Here is a 19,337-nt window from a genome sequence, read left to right on the forward strand (position 1 = left end):
GGCCCTAACTGTTTGGCGTTTGTATATTCTCCCTGCATTTGCGTGGGTTTCCTCTGGGTACTCTGGTTTCCTCCCACACTTCAAAAATATACTGGTAGGTTAATTGGCTCCCAACAAAAATTAACCCTAGTTTGTATGTTTGTGAGCATGTGGTAGGGAATATAGATTGTAAGCTGCACTGGGGCAGGGACTGATGTGAATGGTAAGATATTCTCTGTAAAAGCTCTGCGGAATATGTGTGCGCTATATAAATAATACAGTATTTAGTCACATGAAGTTTGCTAGCATTCTCACTCAACCCTCATCCACCCTGTCACATGTAAAGAAATATACTTATTGCTTTGTCTAACATTGCACAATTTCTTGACCTAATTAAGGACTCCTTTTGAGGTTATATTTATTTTTACAAAAAAACTGAATTCTAATAAATTATTTATAAAACATCTTTTATTAGAAAATAAGTATGGGTGCGTTCTAATGAAGAGAAAACCAGTGTGTGGCCAGGTCCAGGACCAGCTCCATGTGGTTCAAATATCCACTTTGGCACGCTAATGGTAGGTTCGGAGGCATGGCGGTACAATGGTTAACCCACTGTGCCGTGCACCAGGTGAGTGAAAAATGTTAATGTACTTAAAAGAAATTCATCTTCTGTCCTGATACTGCACCACAGCACTTGGTTGAGGCCGTCGGCTGTGGCGCTTGGCACTTTAAGTGTGAAGACCAGGTGCTAGGGGCTGGGACAAGTGTAAATGTGAAGGAACTATAGAACCCTGCTTAAAATGTAAAAGAAAAATATTAGTTTGTGGTAACATTTACTAAAAAAAAAGTATATGCTGTCCATACCTTTTTCCCTGGTGGTGTAGAGGAATCTGGCCAAACCTATGCTAACTGTGGTGCTCCAGCCCCTATCCATGGGGACTGGACCTCAGTATTGCCAGAAGAGGGGTTCCCTGTCCTCCATTCCTGGTGGTACTTTGTTAGGGGCTGCAGCAATAGCCCCAAGTCCAGCAGCATGTAGCCGCTGCTCCAAGATCCACCGGCAGCTACATTCATCATGCACCATGCAGCCTCATGAGTTTGAATAAACTCAGGAGATGCAGCTCAGGCTGGGGGCCTCACCCTGCCAATTTCCACACTAGAGCCCTCAGAAGCGGCAACCAGTGGACTGTTGTCCTGGCATCTGGCCACTCTGCCACATGGTAGAGGCCCAAAGCCAAAAAATGCTACAGACTATGGCCCACAATTTATTTTAAGGCTCACAGTAAGACCCACAAGTATTAATAAATGTTATTATAAGGGAGGACATTACAATGAAGTTAAATAGATCTTTCACTCATCAGCTGTACTGGAGTTCAGTGCTCCATTTGTGTTTGAGGAGGTCTGGATTCCACTTCTACTATTCTCTGGTCAATAACTAAAACATATTTAGGGCTCCATTTACAAACGAGTTTGAGGGTGAGTGATATGTTAGTTTTTCATTCTCTGCACTTATTTTCCGTTTATCTGTAGGTATTTAACAACCACCTGCTCACCGCCGAATGGTAGTGTTAAAATCCTGTCAGCGCGGTTTCTCTGTCCAAACAGCGCTGACAAATGAAGTTGTGTTTTTATTTCTGTACTTCCCCTCTAGCATCCCTGCTTGGCAGCGGCAGCAACCTTCCTTCCCAGGGGAAGGGTAATACAGCAGCCTTGTCCTCCCGGACACATCACAGACACTGGCTTATGGGAAGGAACTTCCAGTGTCACCATCTGTCAGCCACTGGCTGCTGTTGTTCATGGCCGCTGAGACTGCAGCACTTGTGAGCTCTATTTTACAGGTGCTGGAAGCTAGAGAGGTGAAATGAAGACAACGAGCGGTAAGTTACCGCTCAATGGGGGAGATGTATGAAGCCCTGAAGCGGTATCAGCGCACGTTATGTATGCTGATACCGCTTCTCCCCAATGTATGATCGGGGGTCTGGGCGGTAAATGACAGGGGCGCTATGTGCCCCTGTCATTATCGGCGCTGCTATCTACAAGATAGCAGCGCCGAGCGGCAGGGCCATGTACGAACGGTCATAACGCATGACCTTTCGGCCAGCTGTAGCTGTCATTATCGACAGCTACAGCCTGGCGCTAGCTTATCCCCACAGCAGGGACAGCGCTGTCCCTGCTGCGGCGGCTGCCGGCTCCACGCGGGGATCTCGCGATACTTGCGAGATCCCGCGCATGCTCAGTGGAGCCGGCCGGGACAGAGACACAGGGCATCAGCATTAGGCTGATGCGCTGCTGTCTCTAACGGGTAGCGCCAGAGGGGGGAGTTAACGCTCCCCCTCTCCGGCCGATGCGATGTTTATACATCTCATCGGTAGTGCTTCCTGCTTCGCCTCGGTAAAGAGGCGAAGCGGGAAGCTTTATAGCGGCACGTTAAGTGCCGCTATAATACATCTACCCCATTGTTAAATATCAGCACCCTGTTATTTCTAATGAACAAATGAAAACTTGATAGATTACTAATGATAAATGGCTGCAGCTCTTAAATAACATTCACAACAGTTTTACAGTAGCTAAACTAGTTAGGAAATGGAGCCCTTAGTCTTCCTGCTAGACTGTTTTAGCAGGGCACCGCACCTTGCCAGATTTTAAAACAGCAACATGCGCCCTGCCAGCGCCCTGCTGGAGTCCCCAACCGCGGGCCGCAAAGTCCCATGGGGGGGGAGAATTGTGGTGCAGCAGTCACCGCCGGTGAATAGATGCTGTGCGTATGTGCACAGCATCTATGTACAGTGAGGGGAGAGCTTGGGGAAGCCCAGCATCTCCGTAAGTGCTGGGCACGCCCTCAAGAGTGACCAAAAGGGTGCTCGTCTTAAGGATATGCCCCCTTTTCGGGGATAGAATTAACACTAATATTGGATGCCCACGATGATGGTAGCCACTGGCATGAGAAGGGACCGTGGGAGCATAACATCCAGTACAGATTACACAATGCTGATTTAGCTGCTAGTCAAAAATACTGAAACCTTCTCCACAAATCCCAAAACAGGGTTCTGTCCTCATTCAGCATGACAGATTTGTTTCTACACAAAACATCCCTGCCATCACTTGTGGTCCAGGGTCTCAACCAATAAGGATCAAACAACCAATACTGGTATTCGGCAATGAGAATGTGAAAATGCCTAATGCAGGGGAGGCCAAACAGTCAGAGGAAAAGAGTCCAAAAATATCTGTGGTCAAGTAGAAGAGCTGATCGCATCCGTGCATGCAAAAATGGGGCGCGGCCTAGCTGTTACAAGGCAAGGCCACGCCCCATTTTTGTGCGCACGCCTTTGGCATTACATTCGCAGGAGCATGACCTTGTGTCACACCCCCGTTTTTAGTCACACTGCCGGCGAGCCCAGCACATTGAAAATACACAATTTACATAAAGTTCCCAATATAATTTTTTCACTGTTAAAGTGAAAGAAAAAGCCAGAGCAATATAGAAAACATTGAAATAGCCACGTTCACATAAAATACACAGAAACAAGCCACATCTACATAAAATACATATCCAAATAAAATACATATTGAAATCCAGAACACATAAAAGTGCCCATTATGCTGTGCCCCCTATAGTTGTGCCCCATATGCAGTGCCCCCCTGTAGTTGTGCCCATTAAGCAATGCCCCCAGTAGTTGTGGCCCTTATGCAATGCCCCCTGTAGCTGTGGCCATTATGCAATGCCCCCAGTAGTTGCGCCCCTTCTGCAATGCCCCCTGTAGTTGTGCCCATTAAGCAATGCCCCCAGTAGTTGTGGCCCTTATGCAATGCCCCCTGTAGTTGTGCCCATTAAGCAATGCCCCCAGTAGTTGTGGCCCTTATGCAATGCCCCCTGTAGTTGTGCCCATTAAGCAATGCCCCCAGTAGTTGTGGCCCTTATGCAATGCCCCCAGTAGCTGTATCCATTATGCAATGCCCCCAGTATTTTCCCTTTTCTGCAATGCTCCCTAGTTGTGCCCATTAAGCAATGCCCCCCAGTAGTTGTGCCACTTCTGTAATGCCCCCTGTAGCTGTGCCCTTTAAGCAATGCCCCCAGTAGTTGTGCCCCTACTGCAATGCTTCCTGTAGTCCTGCCCCCTAAGGTAGTGCCCCCAGTACTAACTCCCCCTCCTCACCCACACCCCTATGAAGAGACTTACCTGTCATCATGCTGGCAACACTCCATGCAGTCAGGGCTCCCCAGTCCCGCCGTTGCTGCTGCCACAGCTTCCTGCTGGATCTAACTGGATCCAGCAGGCGTGCGGGCTCCTCACATCGCGGGTGACGTCATGGGAACGCTGGCCTCTGAAGCGATAAGAGGCGTCTTTAGTCTCTGATTGTTCAGAGACCAGTATTCTCAGTACCATCGGGGGTCTGCCGAGCCGGGAGACGCACCAGAAACTCCAGAGAGCCACATGCGGCTTGAGAGCCACGGGTTGGCCCCCCCCCTGGCCTATTGCTGCTAAAAGGCTGTTGTAGACTACAAGGGGAAAGTTTACTAAAGTGTGAGTATAGAGGTGGAGATGCTGCCCATAGCAACCATTTAGATTCTAGCTATTATCTTCTAGAAGGTGCTAGATAAATGAGTAGAATCTGAATGGTTGCTATGGGCAACACCCACCTCAGTAAATATGCCTCAACTGTTTGTGAGACACTAGACTTGCTGAGGCAGCACTGCTTCCTCTGACCACGGAAAAATCCAGTCTCCAGGTCTAAAATCTTAGTCACTATGGGGTCTATTTACTAAGCAGTGTAAGGAGACAGAGTGATAAGGAAGTGATAAGGTGTCAGTCAATCAGCTCCCACCTGCCATCTCACAGACTGTGTTTGAAAAATGACAGTTGGGAGCTGATTGGCTAGCACCTTATCACTTTTCACTCTCTGCCTCCTAACACTGCTTAGTAAATAGACCCCTTAGTCTTAGTGACCGGTATTTGTTGAGGCCTGTCCATTGTGAACATCACTGATCTTGGGAACCTTGGCTAGAATTTAACAATTCTGCAATACCTTGGCTCGCATGAGATTCTTCTGTTTGTACTCCTTTTCGCTACCCACCTTTCCATTTACAACTACATTCCACCACCACTGTTTGTTTATATATATATATATATATATATATATATTTATTTTATTCCCCCCCCCACCCCCCCAGAAATGGTAACAGCCATTAATAACACTGGTCAACACGAATTTTGAGTCTGGGTTCTGCATATCCGATTTTTATTTCTTCCACATTACTAATTAAACAAAAAATAGTTTTACCTGAAAAAGTTTGCTTTTGTAGCTATCAGAATGAAATTATTGATTTTAAGAAAATGTCCCTATTTTCATACCTTTATTGTATATAAAAATTAAACTTTTGTTATAAATTTGAATTACTTTTAATTACAAACATTTTATTTATTTATCTTGATGGAAACGTTCACCTTTCTCTTCCGAATAGGCACCCATGTTATCTTTAAATTGGTCCAAGCGAGCATGTAACATATGCACTTTAAGGGACATTTTGCAACCCATGAGTTTAAAGTTATCGAGCATAGTTGAAATAAGCTCTTTGTAATTCTCAGCTCTGTTGTTTCCGAGAAAACCATGAACCACTGCTTTAAGGCTGTCCCATGCTGAGCTGCCTTTTCCCATGTGACAGGTCAAAGGGTTAGATCTTCCTTTTTTGTTACTACTCAGTTATCTGTGCATGAGCTGCTGGCAGGCTGTGTTAAGTCTCCTCTACATCAGAGACTCATATGTTCTTACGTGCACTGTTTATTCTCTTATTTGTTACATGTACAGTGATCTATTCTGCAGAACTACAGCTATATTATATAGATCATCATTCCAGTCTCTATTAATAAAAGGTTTATAGTTCCAGAAATGTCATCGCCTGTGCATTGAGAGATGGACATGGTTTAGCCATCTGAATAGTTACGCACTGCTTACGTGTAATGAGGGTCAGAATACCACTTGCTTTCCCCCCACTCGTCCCCTCCCTTACTTACGAAAACACGCTTCTCCTTATATGGTCATTCAAAAACTTTAATATTTATTGATCATTGTAAAACGGACAAAAGCAAAGTTTTTAAAAAAGAAATGAAGGTTTTGGTTATTTTTCGATATAGAGAATCAGAAAATAGTAATTAAAACAAATACTCAAAAAAAATTATTTTTTTTGTTGACCGGTGTATAATAGGCTATAAACAATACCTTAATTAACAAATGTATATATTAGATTTTACAACTAACTTGTTTCGGTAGTAACTGAAAACTCCAGATTGAGATTGAGCGATTCATTGCCATTGCGCATGCACAAATAACGCACTGCACACGCAGCGATTGCATTGTGATTACTCTCGCCCTGAGGATTCACTCGCTAGTTGAGTGACAAATAGTCAGCGTTAGGGTGAGGTAACAGGGGGTTGGTTACAAAAATGCCGGCATGTCTGTCATTTAAACTCTGTTCCATGGTCGTGCAAAAATTTGTCATTGCTATTCCTTCATAAAGAAGGGAGCGCTCAGCGTGTCAGGAAAGACGCAATGTTTGAGACAGGTCAGACTTGACTTAGAGGCTGCGTGGCTGCCCAATGTACCTCGATGTTACCGATGTTTGCGCTGTTGTACGTCATTGGACAGATATGAGAAGACAGCAGTGGGAGTCCCTATGCTTGGGGAAGCTTTGGAGGCATTAGCATATTTTAGCAACTGTGATCAGTGACAGATTGCAGTGTGATTGCATTAGCGTAAACAACAGAATCAGGCCCTAATTTTATTTTACATATTAATTTCAATCATTATGGGGTTTTTCTTGTTTTTTCCCATATTAATTGTGTTGAATTAATTTTCGAATAGGGTTGTGTAGTCGTTACACCAAACCTGTCGACTCAAAGTTCAATTCCTTCATGAATGGCAAATGTATATTAATGTATATTATAAGTAACATATTATAAGTAACAAATTTACTGTAGTAAAATGGTAGCACAGTGCATTGTCATCACAACATATATAATCAGGCTACTTAGATTGATTGAACATAAAATATTTATTATATTAAAATTTCTGTACAAGTAAAAACGCAACAATCAATTTAATACAAATGAAAAATGCACAATACAATATAAAGTTGTTATAGAGGCGAAGACTATCCTTAAATCTGAAGAGCTGACCGAAATGTGTATGAAGAGTGTAAAATAATGTATTATTTCCACTGCAAGCAAAAAATAAATGCATTTGCACATGTTGCTTGCAGTGCTACATTTGTTCAATTTGCACAAACTGTAAATCAGGGCCATCATTAGTACCTTTCCGCTGTACTACTAACACGCCTGTACATGTGTTAATGCGATCACTGATATTTATATAAAAGAGTATACGTTTTTATTTTGAACCTGGAGTCTGAACATTTCTACTGACTCCACCGTTCTGGTTTCTAGCATCCAAAAATAATTTTTTGGCGATTTTCAATGCCAATTTATTAATTCAATATTTCATACATTCACCTACATTTATCAATAAGAAATCAGTGAGTTCATTGATGCTTTGCAAATTTTTTTTTTTTTTTTGGTGGCTTGGAAACGGAACTTTTTTTTTAACTCTAATTTTGAGATGAGGGCGGGGTAACATAATAGTCGGCCCAAAAGCTCCACTCAATTAAAGAAGAGGTAGACGTGGAGTATTTTAATCTTTGAGTCTCCATTTCAAAGCTGCGTTGGATTATGAGATACTTTTAGACAGGGGTGGTGGGGGGGCAGATTGTTTCCAATATTGGGCCAAGGCCACTCTCGTTGCTATGAGGACATATGACCAATTATATACTGTATTTGGAATGTGACTGAGCCGAGGGAGGAAAATAATGCAAGAGTGCCATTTCAGAAAAGTGGGGTAGAATTTCTCAAGTAACCTGAGTAAAATCTTCCACTCAAAGTGGCTGAATTCTGAACACGGCCAAAAGATATGAAGTAGGGTACCCACCATTCCACAGTGTCTCCAGCAATATTTTGAGGAGTCCGGCCATACTTTATGTAATTGAGTTGGAGTATGGTATAAGCCGTGAACCAGTTTAAACATCATTTGAGAATGGATACGGCATGTGGACATCCTGAACATATTCGTAAACAATACAATACAATCCTCATCTGTCTGGGAGAGTTGGAGGTCCACTTCCCATTTAGTTTGAGTTACATTTCTTATCTTCTATAGAATACAGAAGAGTGTTATACCACATTGATATACCCACTTATGGGCTGGAATTTTTTTTTAGAGGGTATATAAGTAGGAGGGGGGGAAGGGTGTAAGTTAGTAGAGATGGAAAGTAGTCAATGTCTGATTTGTAGATATTTATATAAACCATCAGTGGTATTGGAATACTGTTCCTGATGTTGATGGAACGATTTAAGGTGTCGATTACCATACAAATGTCTAATTTTTAATATAGCTCGATCTTGCCAATTCCATAAGGACAGGTTTGGAATTAGTTTTGAGACTGCTAAAATGGAAATATAAGAGGAGGGAAGTCAGAACTCGCCAAATAATCTGATCAGTTTATTCCACTATTAGGGAGTCAGATATGCTCTTTATTCTTAAAGACGAAAGTGTTCTACTAGATGATTTAGTCCATAGGACATCCTGTAAGGGAAAGGACACACACATATCTTTCTATGTCTACCCATGGTTTAGTAGGTTAAGGAGAAAGCCAATCCCTCAGCTGATCCAGGAGACATGCTAGTTGGTACAGTTCGAGGTTGGGAGCCACAAGGTCACCTTATTTTTAGGTCTAAAACATGCGAGCCCTAGACAATCGAGGTCTTTTCCCTTTCCAAACAAAAGTCAAAGTGATCGTGTAAAATCTATTTAAGAAACGTATGGGAATTATATAAGGTATAGCCCGAAAGAGGTATAAGATTTTAGGAAACGGCTTCATTTTAACAGAAGATAAACAACCTAGTCAGGAGATTTTGTAATTTATCCAGTTTTGGTGAGATCAGTAAACTGAGTAAGTAGCGGCTGATGAGTACAAGATCGGGGAAGATGCACTAAGCCCTGGAGAGTAATAAAGTACCAGCCAATCAGCTCCTGTCAGTTTACAGGCTGTGTTTGAAAAATTATAGTTAAAAGCGGATTGGTTGGTACTTTATCACTCTCCAAGGCTTAGTGCTTCTCCCTCTCTAATTCTCAGATATTTAAGATAGAAAGTCTGCCAGGCAAATAGGCATTGGGACTGGAGCGAACGAAGAGAATATTGATCAATGTCAAATGCTAGGGCCTCAGTTTTAGACGTGTTCAGCTTGTAACAGGAGACTGACGAATACTCTTGAAGGAAGGAATGGAGAGCTGGCACAGAGGTTTCAAGTTTTGTGACGAACAGTAATACATCATCCGCAAATAAGCAGATCTTATGATGAGAGGGACCAATTGTCAAACCTTCAAAGAGGATAGATGATTTAAGTTTTTCTGCTAAGGGTTCCATAGCCAGGGCGAAAATTAGGAGAGAGAGGATAACAATTGTTAACTTTTAGGTCAATTTGTCTTTATTAAATTCAGTGATCAAATCAACCTGTACATTTTTTAAAAAAATAAATAAAGACTAGTTGAAAAAATAAAAAGAAAATCTATTTATATCACAATTTCTAGAGATTGACATTTAGATCCCCCCCCCTCCTGAATATACACTGCTGATAGTACATTAGTGGAAGAAGGCAGGACAAAGAACCATTTTATCACTGCATGGAGCCATAATACATTTTATACACAGAGGGGTATATTTACTAAAGAGCAGGTTTGTAGAAGTGGAGATGTTGCCCATAGCAACCAAATAGGTTCTAGCTATTATCTTCTAGAAGGTGCTAGATAAATGTTAAGTAGAATCTGATTGATTACTATGGGCAACATCTCCACTTTTAAAAACCCCAAACACTCTGATTGGTTAGCATACCACCTTCTAACCAATCAAAGTAGCTTTTCTCATGTTCTGACCATTCAAAAGTGAGCCATTCTGATAAGTCAGCCATTCGGATAGGATTCACAGGCACTTTATTTGTGTCATGTAAACTCGTGTATCTTCTTGTGGGCAAGTTTTGATCTGCTCAAAGTATGTTTATTTTTGCCAAGATGGATGGTACACGGAACAAAGAGCCCCCCCTCCCCCCCATTTTGAAATAGGTAAGAATAAATGGGTAAAAGAGGGGATTGTATAGGGGAGTATTTAAATTAATAAATAATTTTTCAAGGTGTAGCTTTTATGTTTCACTTATATTACTCCACCCCCACCTTGGGTTTGAAGAGACCTGGTGCCATCAGTCAACATGAAGTGGATAAGAACTCTGAGACACATGTGTGCACTTGAACACCATCAGAAATACAACACATTTCTGTAAGCAAGGAATATTAACTATGCATTTGAAATACATGTAAGTGATAAATATAACACAATACTTTGCATTTAACTGAAACATATTTGGCTATAAGACATAATGAATAATATATCACAACTTTTTTATAACATAACAAATAGCACATAAATATTGCAACCATATAATCACTTTACTAAAACTAGTGCAAATTATACTTGCTACACAAATGGTGGTTTGGTTTACACTTTAGCCATTTTAACTAAAATGGATAGAAATTGACATATAAATCAAATAACATTGCTTTTCCTGTAACATATTCACTCTGAATTGATCATATTGTTTACTGGCACAGACTTCAATTTGATGAGTGACTTCATCAGCATGTATGTGATGTCATCAGCTCAGCAAATATACACAGGACTACTGTGACTCATTATATTCTTCTATCCAATCTGTATGGTTTTGTCAATGCAAGAGGCCAAGCTAGCCACAAATCAGGTGTGGATGTTCATGCCCAGGATGCAGCAAATTAAAATAAATGTTTTGTCTGTTTCCATATTTTTCTGGTGCCATCTGCAACATTCAAATATAGTGAGCACACTTTTAAGCGGAAAAATGGTGGTATTGCCCACAGAATCTGCCAGTTTCTGTGATATTTCTACTGCAGAAAATGCAAATATCTGAGTTGTTTTCTATTTGTTTGTTTTTTAAAGTGCATCAGAAAAAGAACAGTTGGATTGCTATGGCAACACCACCAGCCTCTTTAGAACAAATTTTTCTAAATGCTACCTATTATATTCTGTCTTACCTGGTTGTAAGCCATGAGGTGTTGGAAAATACTTTGCTGTGCAAAACGGGGCTAGTTGTCCTGTGGATGGAATAAGGCGCCCACCAGTACTTCCAGATGAAACACGACCCGTCTCCATTGGCAGCCCTGACCGCCCCAAGGGCGGCATGTTTACAAATTCTCGGCCATCCATCTTTAAACAGAATATTTAAACCGCACCATGGTCCAGAGACCACCTTAAAATAAATAAATTAAATAAATTAAATAAAGCCTGAAGAGCAAATACTTAAATTTTTTATGAAAATGTATATTGTACTTTTTTTTTTCTGTTGTCCTTAATTTTTTTGCTGCTACCTAGGTGGAGCTTTACCTCCGTGAGTGCTTAAAGCTTGTAAGACAAGTACCAGAGAAGTGCTTTATTTTTATACAGTCTCTTCTCCTTATAATGCTAGCTTCAAAAACAAAGGCCAAGATGGTGGTATTATACTGACACTGGGCCTGATTCAGAACCGCTCGCGAGCGCACAGCACTCTCAAGCGGGTCGATGGCCGGGCAGTGCACACGCCGCGTGCGCGAGCCCCATAGCGAGTGAATTTTCACTCACTGCGGGACTCACTACAAGACGGGGCAGCTGTCGATTGTGATTGACATCTCGCCCTGTTTTGTAGGCATGCAGGGGGGGGTGGCTGGACAAATGGAGGAGTTCCTGAAGGAACGCCTGCCGTTTGTGGGCGGCCTACTGACATCACCAGTGATGTCAGTAGTGTGACATCACCAGTGATGTCAGTAGTGAACTTCCTGCTCTATTAGAGCAGGAAGTTCACTGGGGCTTGCGGTGGACAAGACCCTACCACAAGGGTCTCGTCGCAAGCACGATGGTCGCGATAATTGCGACCATCGCCAGGCCGCCCGCAAAAGCTGTGGGTGGTCACCCACAGCTTAGCGAGCGGCCTGGAGGCTGGTGGAAAAAAAAACGGCCCACCCTGATTCAGAGCGAGCACCTCTGAATCAGGGCCACTGTAGAAAGTAATGGAATAATACAGTGCATCCGGAAAGTATTCAAAACGCTTCACTTTTTCCACATTTTGTTATGTTACAGCCTTCTTCCAAATGCAATAAATTCATTTGTGTCCTCAAAATTCTACACACAATACCCAATAATGACAACGTGTAAAAAGTTCTTTTACGATTTTTGCAAATTTAATAAAAACAGAAAAAAAACTAAGAAATCACATGTACATAAGTATTCACAACCTTTGCTCAATACTTGACGCACATTTGGCAACAATTACAGCCTCAAGATTTTGTTTTTAAATGATGCTACAAGCTTGACACACCTATCTTTGGGCAGTTTCGCCCATTCCTCTTTGCAGCACCTCTCAAGCTCCATCAGGTTGGATGGGAAGCGCCGGTGCACAGCCATTTTCAGATGTCTCCAGAGATGGTCAATTGGATTCAAGTCTGGGCTCTGGCTGGGCCACTCAAGGACATTCACAGATTTGTGCTGAAGCCACTCCTTGATATCTTGGCTGTGTGCTTAGGGTCATTGTCCTGCTGAAAGTTGAACGGTCGCCCCAGTCTGAGGTCAAGAGTACTCTGGAGCAGGTTTTCATCCAGGGTGTCTCTATACATCCTGACTAGTCTCCCAGTTCATGCCGCTGAAACAAATCCCCACAGCATGATGCTGCCACCACCATGCTTCACTGTAGGGATGGTATTGGCCTGGTGATGAGCGGTGCCTGGTTTCCTCCAAACATAACGCCTGGCATTCACGTCAAAGAGTACAATCTTTGTCTCTCATGGTCTAAGAGTCCTTCAGGTGCATTTTGGAAAACTCCAGGCGGGCTGCAATATGCTTTTTACTAATGAGTGGCATCCGTCTGGCCACTCTACCTTACAAGCCTAATTGGTGGATTACTGCAAAGATGCTTGTCCTTCTGGAAGGTTCTGCTCTCTCCACAGAGGAATGCTGTAGCTCTGACAGAGTGACCATCGGGTTCTTGGTCACCTTCCTGACCAGGGAGGGCCCTTCTCCTCCGATCGCTCAGTTGAGACAGCCGACCAACTCTAGGAAGAGTTCTGGTGGTTCCGAACTTCCTCTATTTACGGATGATGGAGGCCACTGTGCTCATTGGGACCTTCAAAAGCAGCAGATATTTTGCTGTACCCTTCCCAAGATTTGTGCCTCGAGACAATCCTGTCTCGGAGGTCTACAGACAATTCCTTTGACTTCATGCTTGCGTGCTCTGACATGCACTGTCAAGTGTGGGACCTTATATAGACAGGTGTATGCCTTTCAAAATTATGTCCAATCAACTGAATTTACCACAGGTAGACTCCTGCAGATTTCAGAGATGCCACAATCGATTGAAAAAGGGAAAGATTTTTATACACAATCGATTGCAAATTGCACGATTGCTGCAATCAATTGCTGATGTATGGGGGCCTTAAGCTGTAGGAACATCTCAAGGATAATCAGTGGAAACAGGATGCACCTGAGCTCAATTTTGAGCTTCATGGCAAAGGCCGTGAATACTTAAGTACATGTGATTTCTTAGTGCTTTGGGTTTTTTTTATTAAATTTGCAAATATCTCAAAAAAACTTGACACGTTGTCATAATGGGGTATTGTGTGTAGAATTTTAAGGACAAAAATTAATTTATTCCATTTTGGAATAAGGCTGTAACAAAAATGTGGAAAAAGTGAAGCGTTGTGAATACTTTCCGGATGCACTGTATATTAGAATGCACTATTGTGCAGAGAAATTACCAGGTTGTAAGCGAATATGGCATTATAAAGTGTATGGAAGGTTCACTGTAGTTACATTATATCAGCAGGAAATTGTTGCAGTGACAATCATTAATAAGTTTAAGTGCCCTATATATGCTGGTCACATACTTGGCGATATATAGTGCTCGTTCTTTTGTAGATGTGTACGGGTGACCCACCGGCCACTCATACAATGCAGGGAATGCCTACACAGACTTCACAACTGGACGCCCAGTTGTGATGTCAGCCCAGACACATCAAGCAGCTGATTGGCAAGTGTGTATAATATACACATACCGATCTTTCCAATACGTTGTCTTAAGGTGCCCATCCACTAGAAGATTAAATTGAGCGATTGAACAATAACAATATCGTTAAATCATTTGCAAAAATGTCTAAAACAACCAGCGATGCGCGCTCCCGCTGGTCATTTAGACATCTATCATCAGGCAAACATGCTGGACAACCTGACGATAACGTCAGGTTGAGCATGTCTGTAGATGATTGATGTACCTACACTGACGGCTCGTTCAGTGTCGGCACAGCACAAACTGACATTACAATGTCGTAATCGTGCACACGTTTTGCTAGTGGATGGGCAGCATTAGTGTGTACTCTGCCTTAGGAATTTTTAAATAAATACTTATAAGGAAAGAAAATGTAAACTAAGGGAACAACCTTTTATTTTTCACTGTGCAATGTGAATTGGTTTTCTCCAACTACATGATCAGGTCAAAATGGAAAATTTTGTTTTCTATTTTTTTTCTGGAAAGCTTGATAAATTGCGTAATGTAATCCTCCCCATATGGACACAGCAGTATCCACGTGTTAAACATCATAGAAATCAGTGATTTCTCTAGTATTAGAGGTATTAAAAGTATAATAAATAGCTCTGATCCTATACATTTTATGCTATTTTCACCAGATAGGCCCCTAAATCAGTAATTGTCTTTTACCAAAGGTGTATGCTGCTAAACATCAAGCATCCCATCTAATGAAATGGGTCATGATCTAATCTACAGTATTAGGCCAGTTTTAGGGACCTATGAATTCATAATCACAAAACTGCCGTGATTATTAAGAATCCATCTATTTATCAAGCATAATTTTCATAAAATGATGTAGAAACTGCAGTTTCTGCATAATTTGTTTTGCTACGTACTAATAGCACAATGCAGGAGATTTCACAGAAAATCTCCGACAGAGTGCTAATTAGCACTGCAGATCGTAGTCCCCATTATTACCAATGGTAACTACCATCTGACCCCTATGTACCAAACTCCAAAACGTGAAGCTTTTTGGAGTTTGGCCCTGTTAATTTACACCATCTTCAGATGGTGTAAACTGCTTTAAGCTTTGGAGGCTTAAGGGGCCTATCCATTAGCAGATCTTTTCAATAGATGAAAGACAAAAGATTAATCTTTTGAAAATTCCTTGGACTGCTGTGACAGATATCTGTCATGTGCATGACAGATTTATTCAAACGACAAACGAGTTTGCATAACATCATTCTGGGAGTGTATTTTTTTAATGTTTCTATTCATTTGCATTAAAAAATCGTTCGTCGTTTACCGCGACAGAAATTTCTAATGTCTGTCAATGATAAACAATAATTGACCAACGTGTTGGAGAGACAAAAGACCAAATTTGTCGGCCCGCGGGAGTGCGCATTTTGATCGTTCAGAGCCTATCCATTAGATAAATTGAACGACTGAACGATAAATCGTTCAGATTTATCTGCTAATGGATGGGCCCCTTTACAAGCAGGAGAGATATCTTCAGATCTCTCTCTCTCTCTCAGCCTCCAGAGGAAACTATCACTGTGTGCATGTGCAGTGTCAGCTTCCACCAGAGAAGTCTCTCACAAACGTAAAAGACTTCTACAAAATGGAATCAGTATGATTTACCGCCGATGTTCAAATCCCAAATGTGGAAGATCGGCAGTGAAGATCCCGACAGGTAAGCATGTTTCCTATTGACCAACCTAACCTCTCCCCCCCCTAACCCTCCCTTAGGGGTGCCTAACCTTAACCTCCCCCCAAGTGCCTAACCCCCCCCCCCCCCACAGCCTAACCCTAACCTCTCCCCGGGGGTGCATAACCCTTTCCCTTAGTACAGTGGTCGGGGAACAGGGGTAAATTACCCCACATGGGGTAAAAATGAAATTCTTGGGGCTAATGGACGGACAACCAGGCATGCATATAAATCACATTGGGGTAGATGTATGAAGCCCAGAAACGGTATCAGCGCACGTTAAGTGCGCTGATACCGTTTCTCCCCGATGTATGATCGGGGGTCTGGGCGGTAAATGACAGGGGCGCTATGCGCCCCTGTCATTATCGGCGCTGCTATCTACAAGATAGCAGCGCCGACAGCCTGGGCTATGTACGAACGGTCACAACGTCTGACCGTTCGGCCGGCTGTAGCTGTCGTTATCGACAGCTACAGTCAGGCGCTAGCCTATCCCCACACCAGGGACAGCGCTGTCCCTGCTGTGGCGGCTATCAGCTCCAGGGCTGCACGTGGGGATCTCGCGATACTTGCGAGATCCCGCGCATGCTCATTGGAGCCGGCCGGGCCTGACACACATCGCATCAGCACTAGGCTGATGTGATGTGGTCTGTAGCAGGTAGCGCCGGAGGGGGGAGTTAACGCTCCCCCTCTCCGGCCGGTGAGATGTTCACACATCTCACCGGTAGTGCTTCCTGCTTCGCCTCGGTAAAGAGGCGAAGCAGGAAGCGTTATAGCAGCACTTAACGTGCCACTATAATACATCTACCCCATTCTATAATATAGAATGATTCATATGCATGCCTGGCTGTGCCGCAGGGAGGCTCTAAGCCAGACGCCCACTGAGATGTTATTACCAGCGGGCGCCCGGCTCCTTCCCTGCAGCGCCACGTTAGCCGCAGGCTGGAGTTCTCTTCTGAACTCCAGCTTCCGGCTCTCCCATAGTTCCAAGGAGCAGCCAGGCGGACAGGACGGCGACGAATGTAGGAGCGGGGATTAAGGTAAGGGTTTTTTTTTGTACAAGCGGCACTGCAGGGGCATTATATGGGGGCACTACTACAGGGGCATTACATGGGGCACTACTATATGATTTCCTTCCTTTCAAATCAAGGGGGTAACATCGGCGTATCTAAATATATTTTGGGGTAAAAGGTAAAAAAGTTCCCTAACCCCTGCCTTAGTACATAGCGGGGATATTTTTATTAAAAATTAAAATATCTGCCACAAAACGTATACTAATCGCTGCAGTTCATTCATTTTTCTGGGTTTGGTACATAGGGGTCAGATAGTAGTCCCAATTAATAATAATGGGGACTGCAATTTGCACTGCTTATTAGCACTCTGCAGGAGATTTCTGCAGTTTCTACATAATTTTATTTAAAAAAAAAGCTTGATACATAGGTCCCTAAGAGAATAAAATGCACAAAAACAATTTTATGCCAATGTGTAGCTGCATCACTTCATTTATAGGCAGATAGTTTACACCATCTGTAGTGGTGTACACTACCAGGGCTAAACGCCGAAAAGCTTTTTTGAAGTTTAGTACATAGGGGTCAGATTGTAGTCCCCATTGATTATAATGGGGACTGCGAACTGAAGTGCTAGCACTATGCAGGAGATTTCTGTGAAATTTCCAGCACCGTGCTTATATTATTTTAGTACATAACTACAATACATAAAAAAAATTAAGGGTTTTGAAAATCCACTTCATAGTAAATATACCCCTAAACCTATATAGTAAAAATACACATTAGATAGTCACACCCCCCCAACTAAGCTCTACCAAAATATACTTTTATTCTCAGTGTCTGATTACATGGTTTGTATGTAGAGCTCTAATCCATTAAAGTAGCGATCGATAGATAGATAGATAGATAGATAGATAGATAGATAGATAGATAGATAGATAATCAGTTCTCCAAATAATGTATTACTCCCATTCAAATGAATCGCTGTTAAAGGACAGTCAAAATTATTCAAGAAGTTACATTCTAAAACAATGTGGTAGGATAATACTAGAATTATACCTGTCCAGACATTTGTATCCCTAAAATACCGGAGTGATCTGTGGCGTATGTTGCGTTTATATTACTAGACATAGATGGGTGCACTACATTCCGCCAATCACACGCTTTTCATGCCTTTGCAGTAGACAGCCATAAATCGCACGGAAACAACCCCAAAATGCCGATCGCGCAACTTCATCCTTGAAAATCAAAGGAAGAAAAACACTGGGGAAAATGCCACTCGGCACGGGTGAATGGTGTAAGTAAAGATGGCTGCTTTTCTGTGACCGAATATCTCAGCACCCTGTAATTTATCACATATATGCAGGCAGCTGCTGTGGATCTCCCACAAATATTTTAACCCCCGCGGTGAGCAACAGGGACATGTTTACCTGCAGTAGGTTCCCGCTGCTCCTGCCCTTAGATAGCTGTCATTCCTCCGGGATTTCACATTAACAGACCCAGAAAACAATACGATGCACAGGCAATGACTCCTTCCCGCCCCTTAGTATATACAATTACCAGGAGGCACCATACTGGCATTTATAATCCAAACTGTTCTTCTGTTCACATCCAAGAAAGCCATTATCTGGTGCTAGAGGCTGGAGAAGACGCATCTCACATACTCCTCACCAACCGCAGCACAACCCTAAGCGCACTAACTAGAAATGAAACAAGCATTGTGTGGCCGTGCCCACCTCCTCCTATGCAACCTATCCGCAGAGTGTAGTAGTTCTATGGTTAGTCGGCGCTGCTGCCACTCACTCGCGTGTAAACACTTTGGCTCCCAGCCATTTCCATTAAGCCAGATATGGAGTAAGAGATGCTCCTGTTTCAAGGCCTCCCGAAAATGATTGAATGGTTCAAACGGGTGGTGAGAATTTCTAGAGGAAGTTTCCAGGCTGCCCTGGGCCTGACTTATCCTTCTAGTAGATAAAATTCAATTCTTTCCATTCCTTAAGCTGTATCAGGTCTTAAATGGACGCACTTTGTGGGCTCTGCATGCGAACGGGTCTCGGTACTCTGTAAAGCATGCATTGTGTTGTGTTACGAATGGGATGCAACACTGCAAAAATGATATAGATATATATATTTCAGCACAAGAAGACTAGAGGCAACAAAAGCGGCACTATGGTAGTGTAGATGGGTACGTTCAGTTTGCAGAGGTTTAGAAAAGACATGTCTTCTCGGCTAACATTTGTGGAAGACCTCCCATAACAAAGCCGCTGCCGTACCTTATGCACGATTGAGCAGAACATTACAAATATAGGATGAGTACCACTTTGCTCTTCATATACGACGATGAATTATAATCGGAAAAAATGTATGTGTGTAATTTATTTGTACTTTGCACGAAAGTGCTCTGTATCAATTCTTTGTTATTTTTCTTTGCCTCGATTATTATTCTGTGCAGAAAGTAACCCTTTTATT

The 19,337-nt window shown here is 42.6% G+C and overlaps 1 protein-coding gene across 8 annotated transcripts in view; it reads right to left on the reverse strand.

Moving 5' to 3' along the window:
• The window catches only part of TNRC18 (trinucleotide repeat containing 18), a 416,103-nt gene extending 397,360 nt beyond the window's left edge, over window positions 1-18,743 (reverse strand). For 6 of the 8 annotated variants that reach the window (XM_088456243.1, XM_088456247.1, XM_088456246.1 and 3 more), the window contains exons 1-2: window positions 18,299-18,598; window positions 11,143-11,357 (exon numbers count right to left, since the gene is read on the reverse strand). In XM_088456243.1, coding sequence (XP_088312369.1) covers window positions 11,143-11,314 — 172 coding nt within the window. In that variant the 5' untranslated portion in view covers window positions 11,315-11,357; window positions 18,299-18,598. The other 2 variants (XM_088456240.1, XM_088456241.1) reach the window with 2 other exon arrangements.
• Window positions 18,744-19,337: the final 594 nt, after the last annotated feature.

This window comes from Taudactylus pleione, unplaced genomic scaffold (assembly GCF_031769625.1).
Source record: "Taudactylus pleione unplaced genomic scaffold, aTauple2 ptg000690l, whole genome shotgun sequence".
NCBI classification, from domain to species: Eukaryota; Metazoa; Chordata; class Amphibia; order Anura; family Myobatrachidae; genus Taudactylus; species Taudactylus pleione.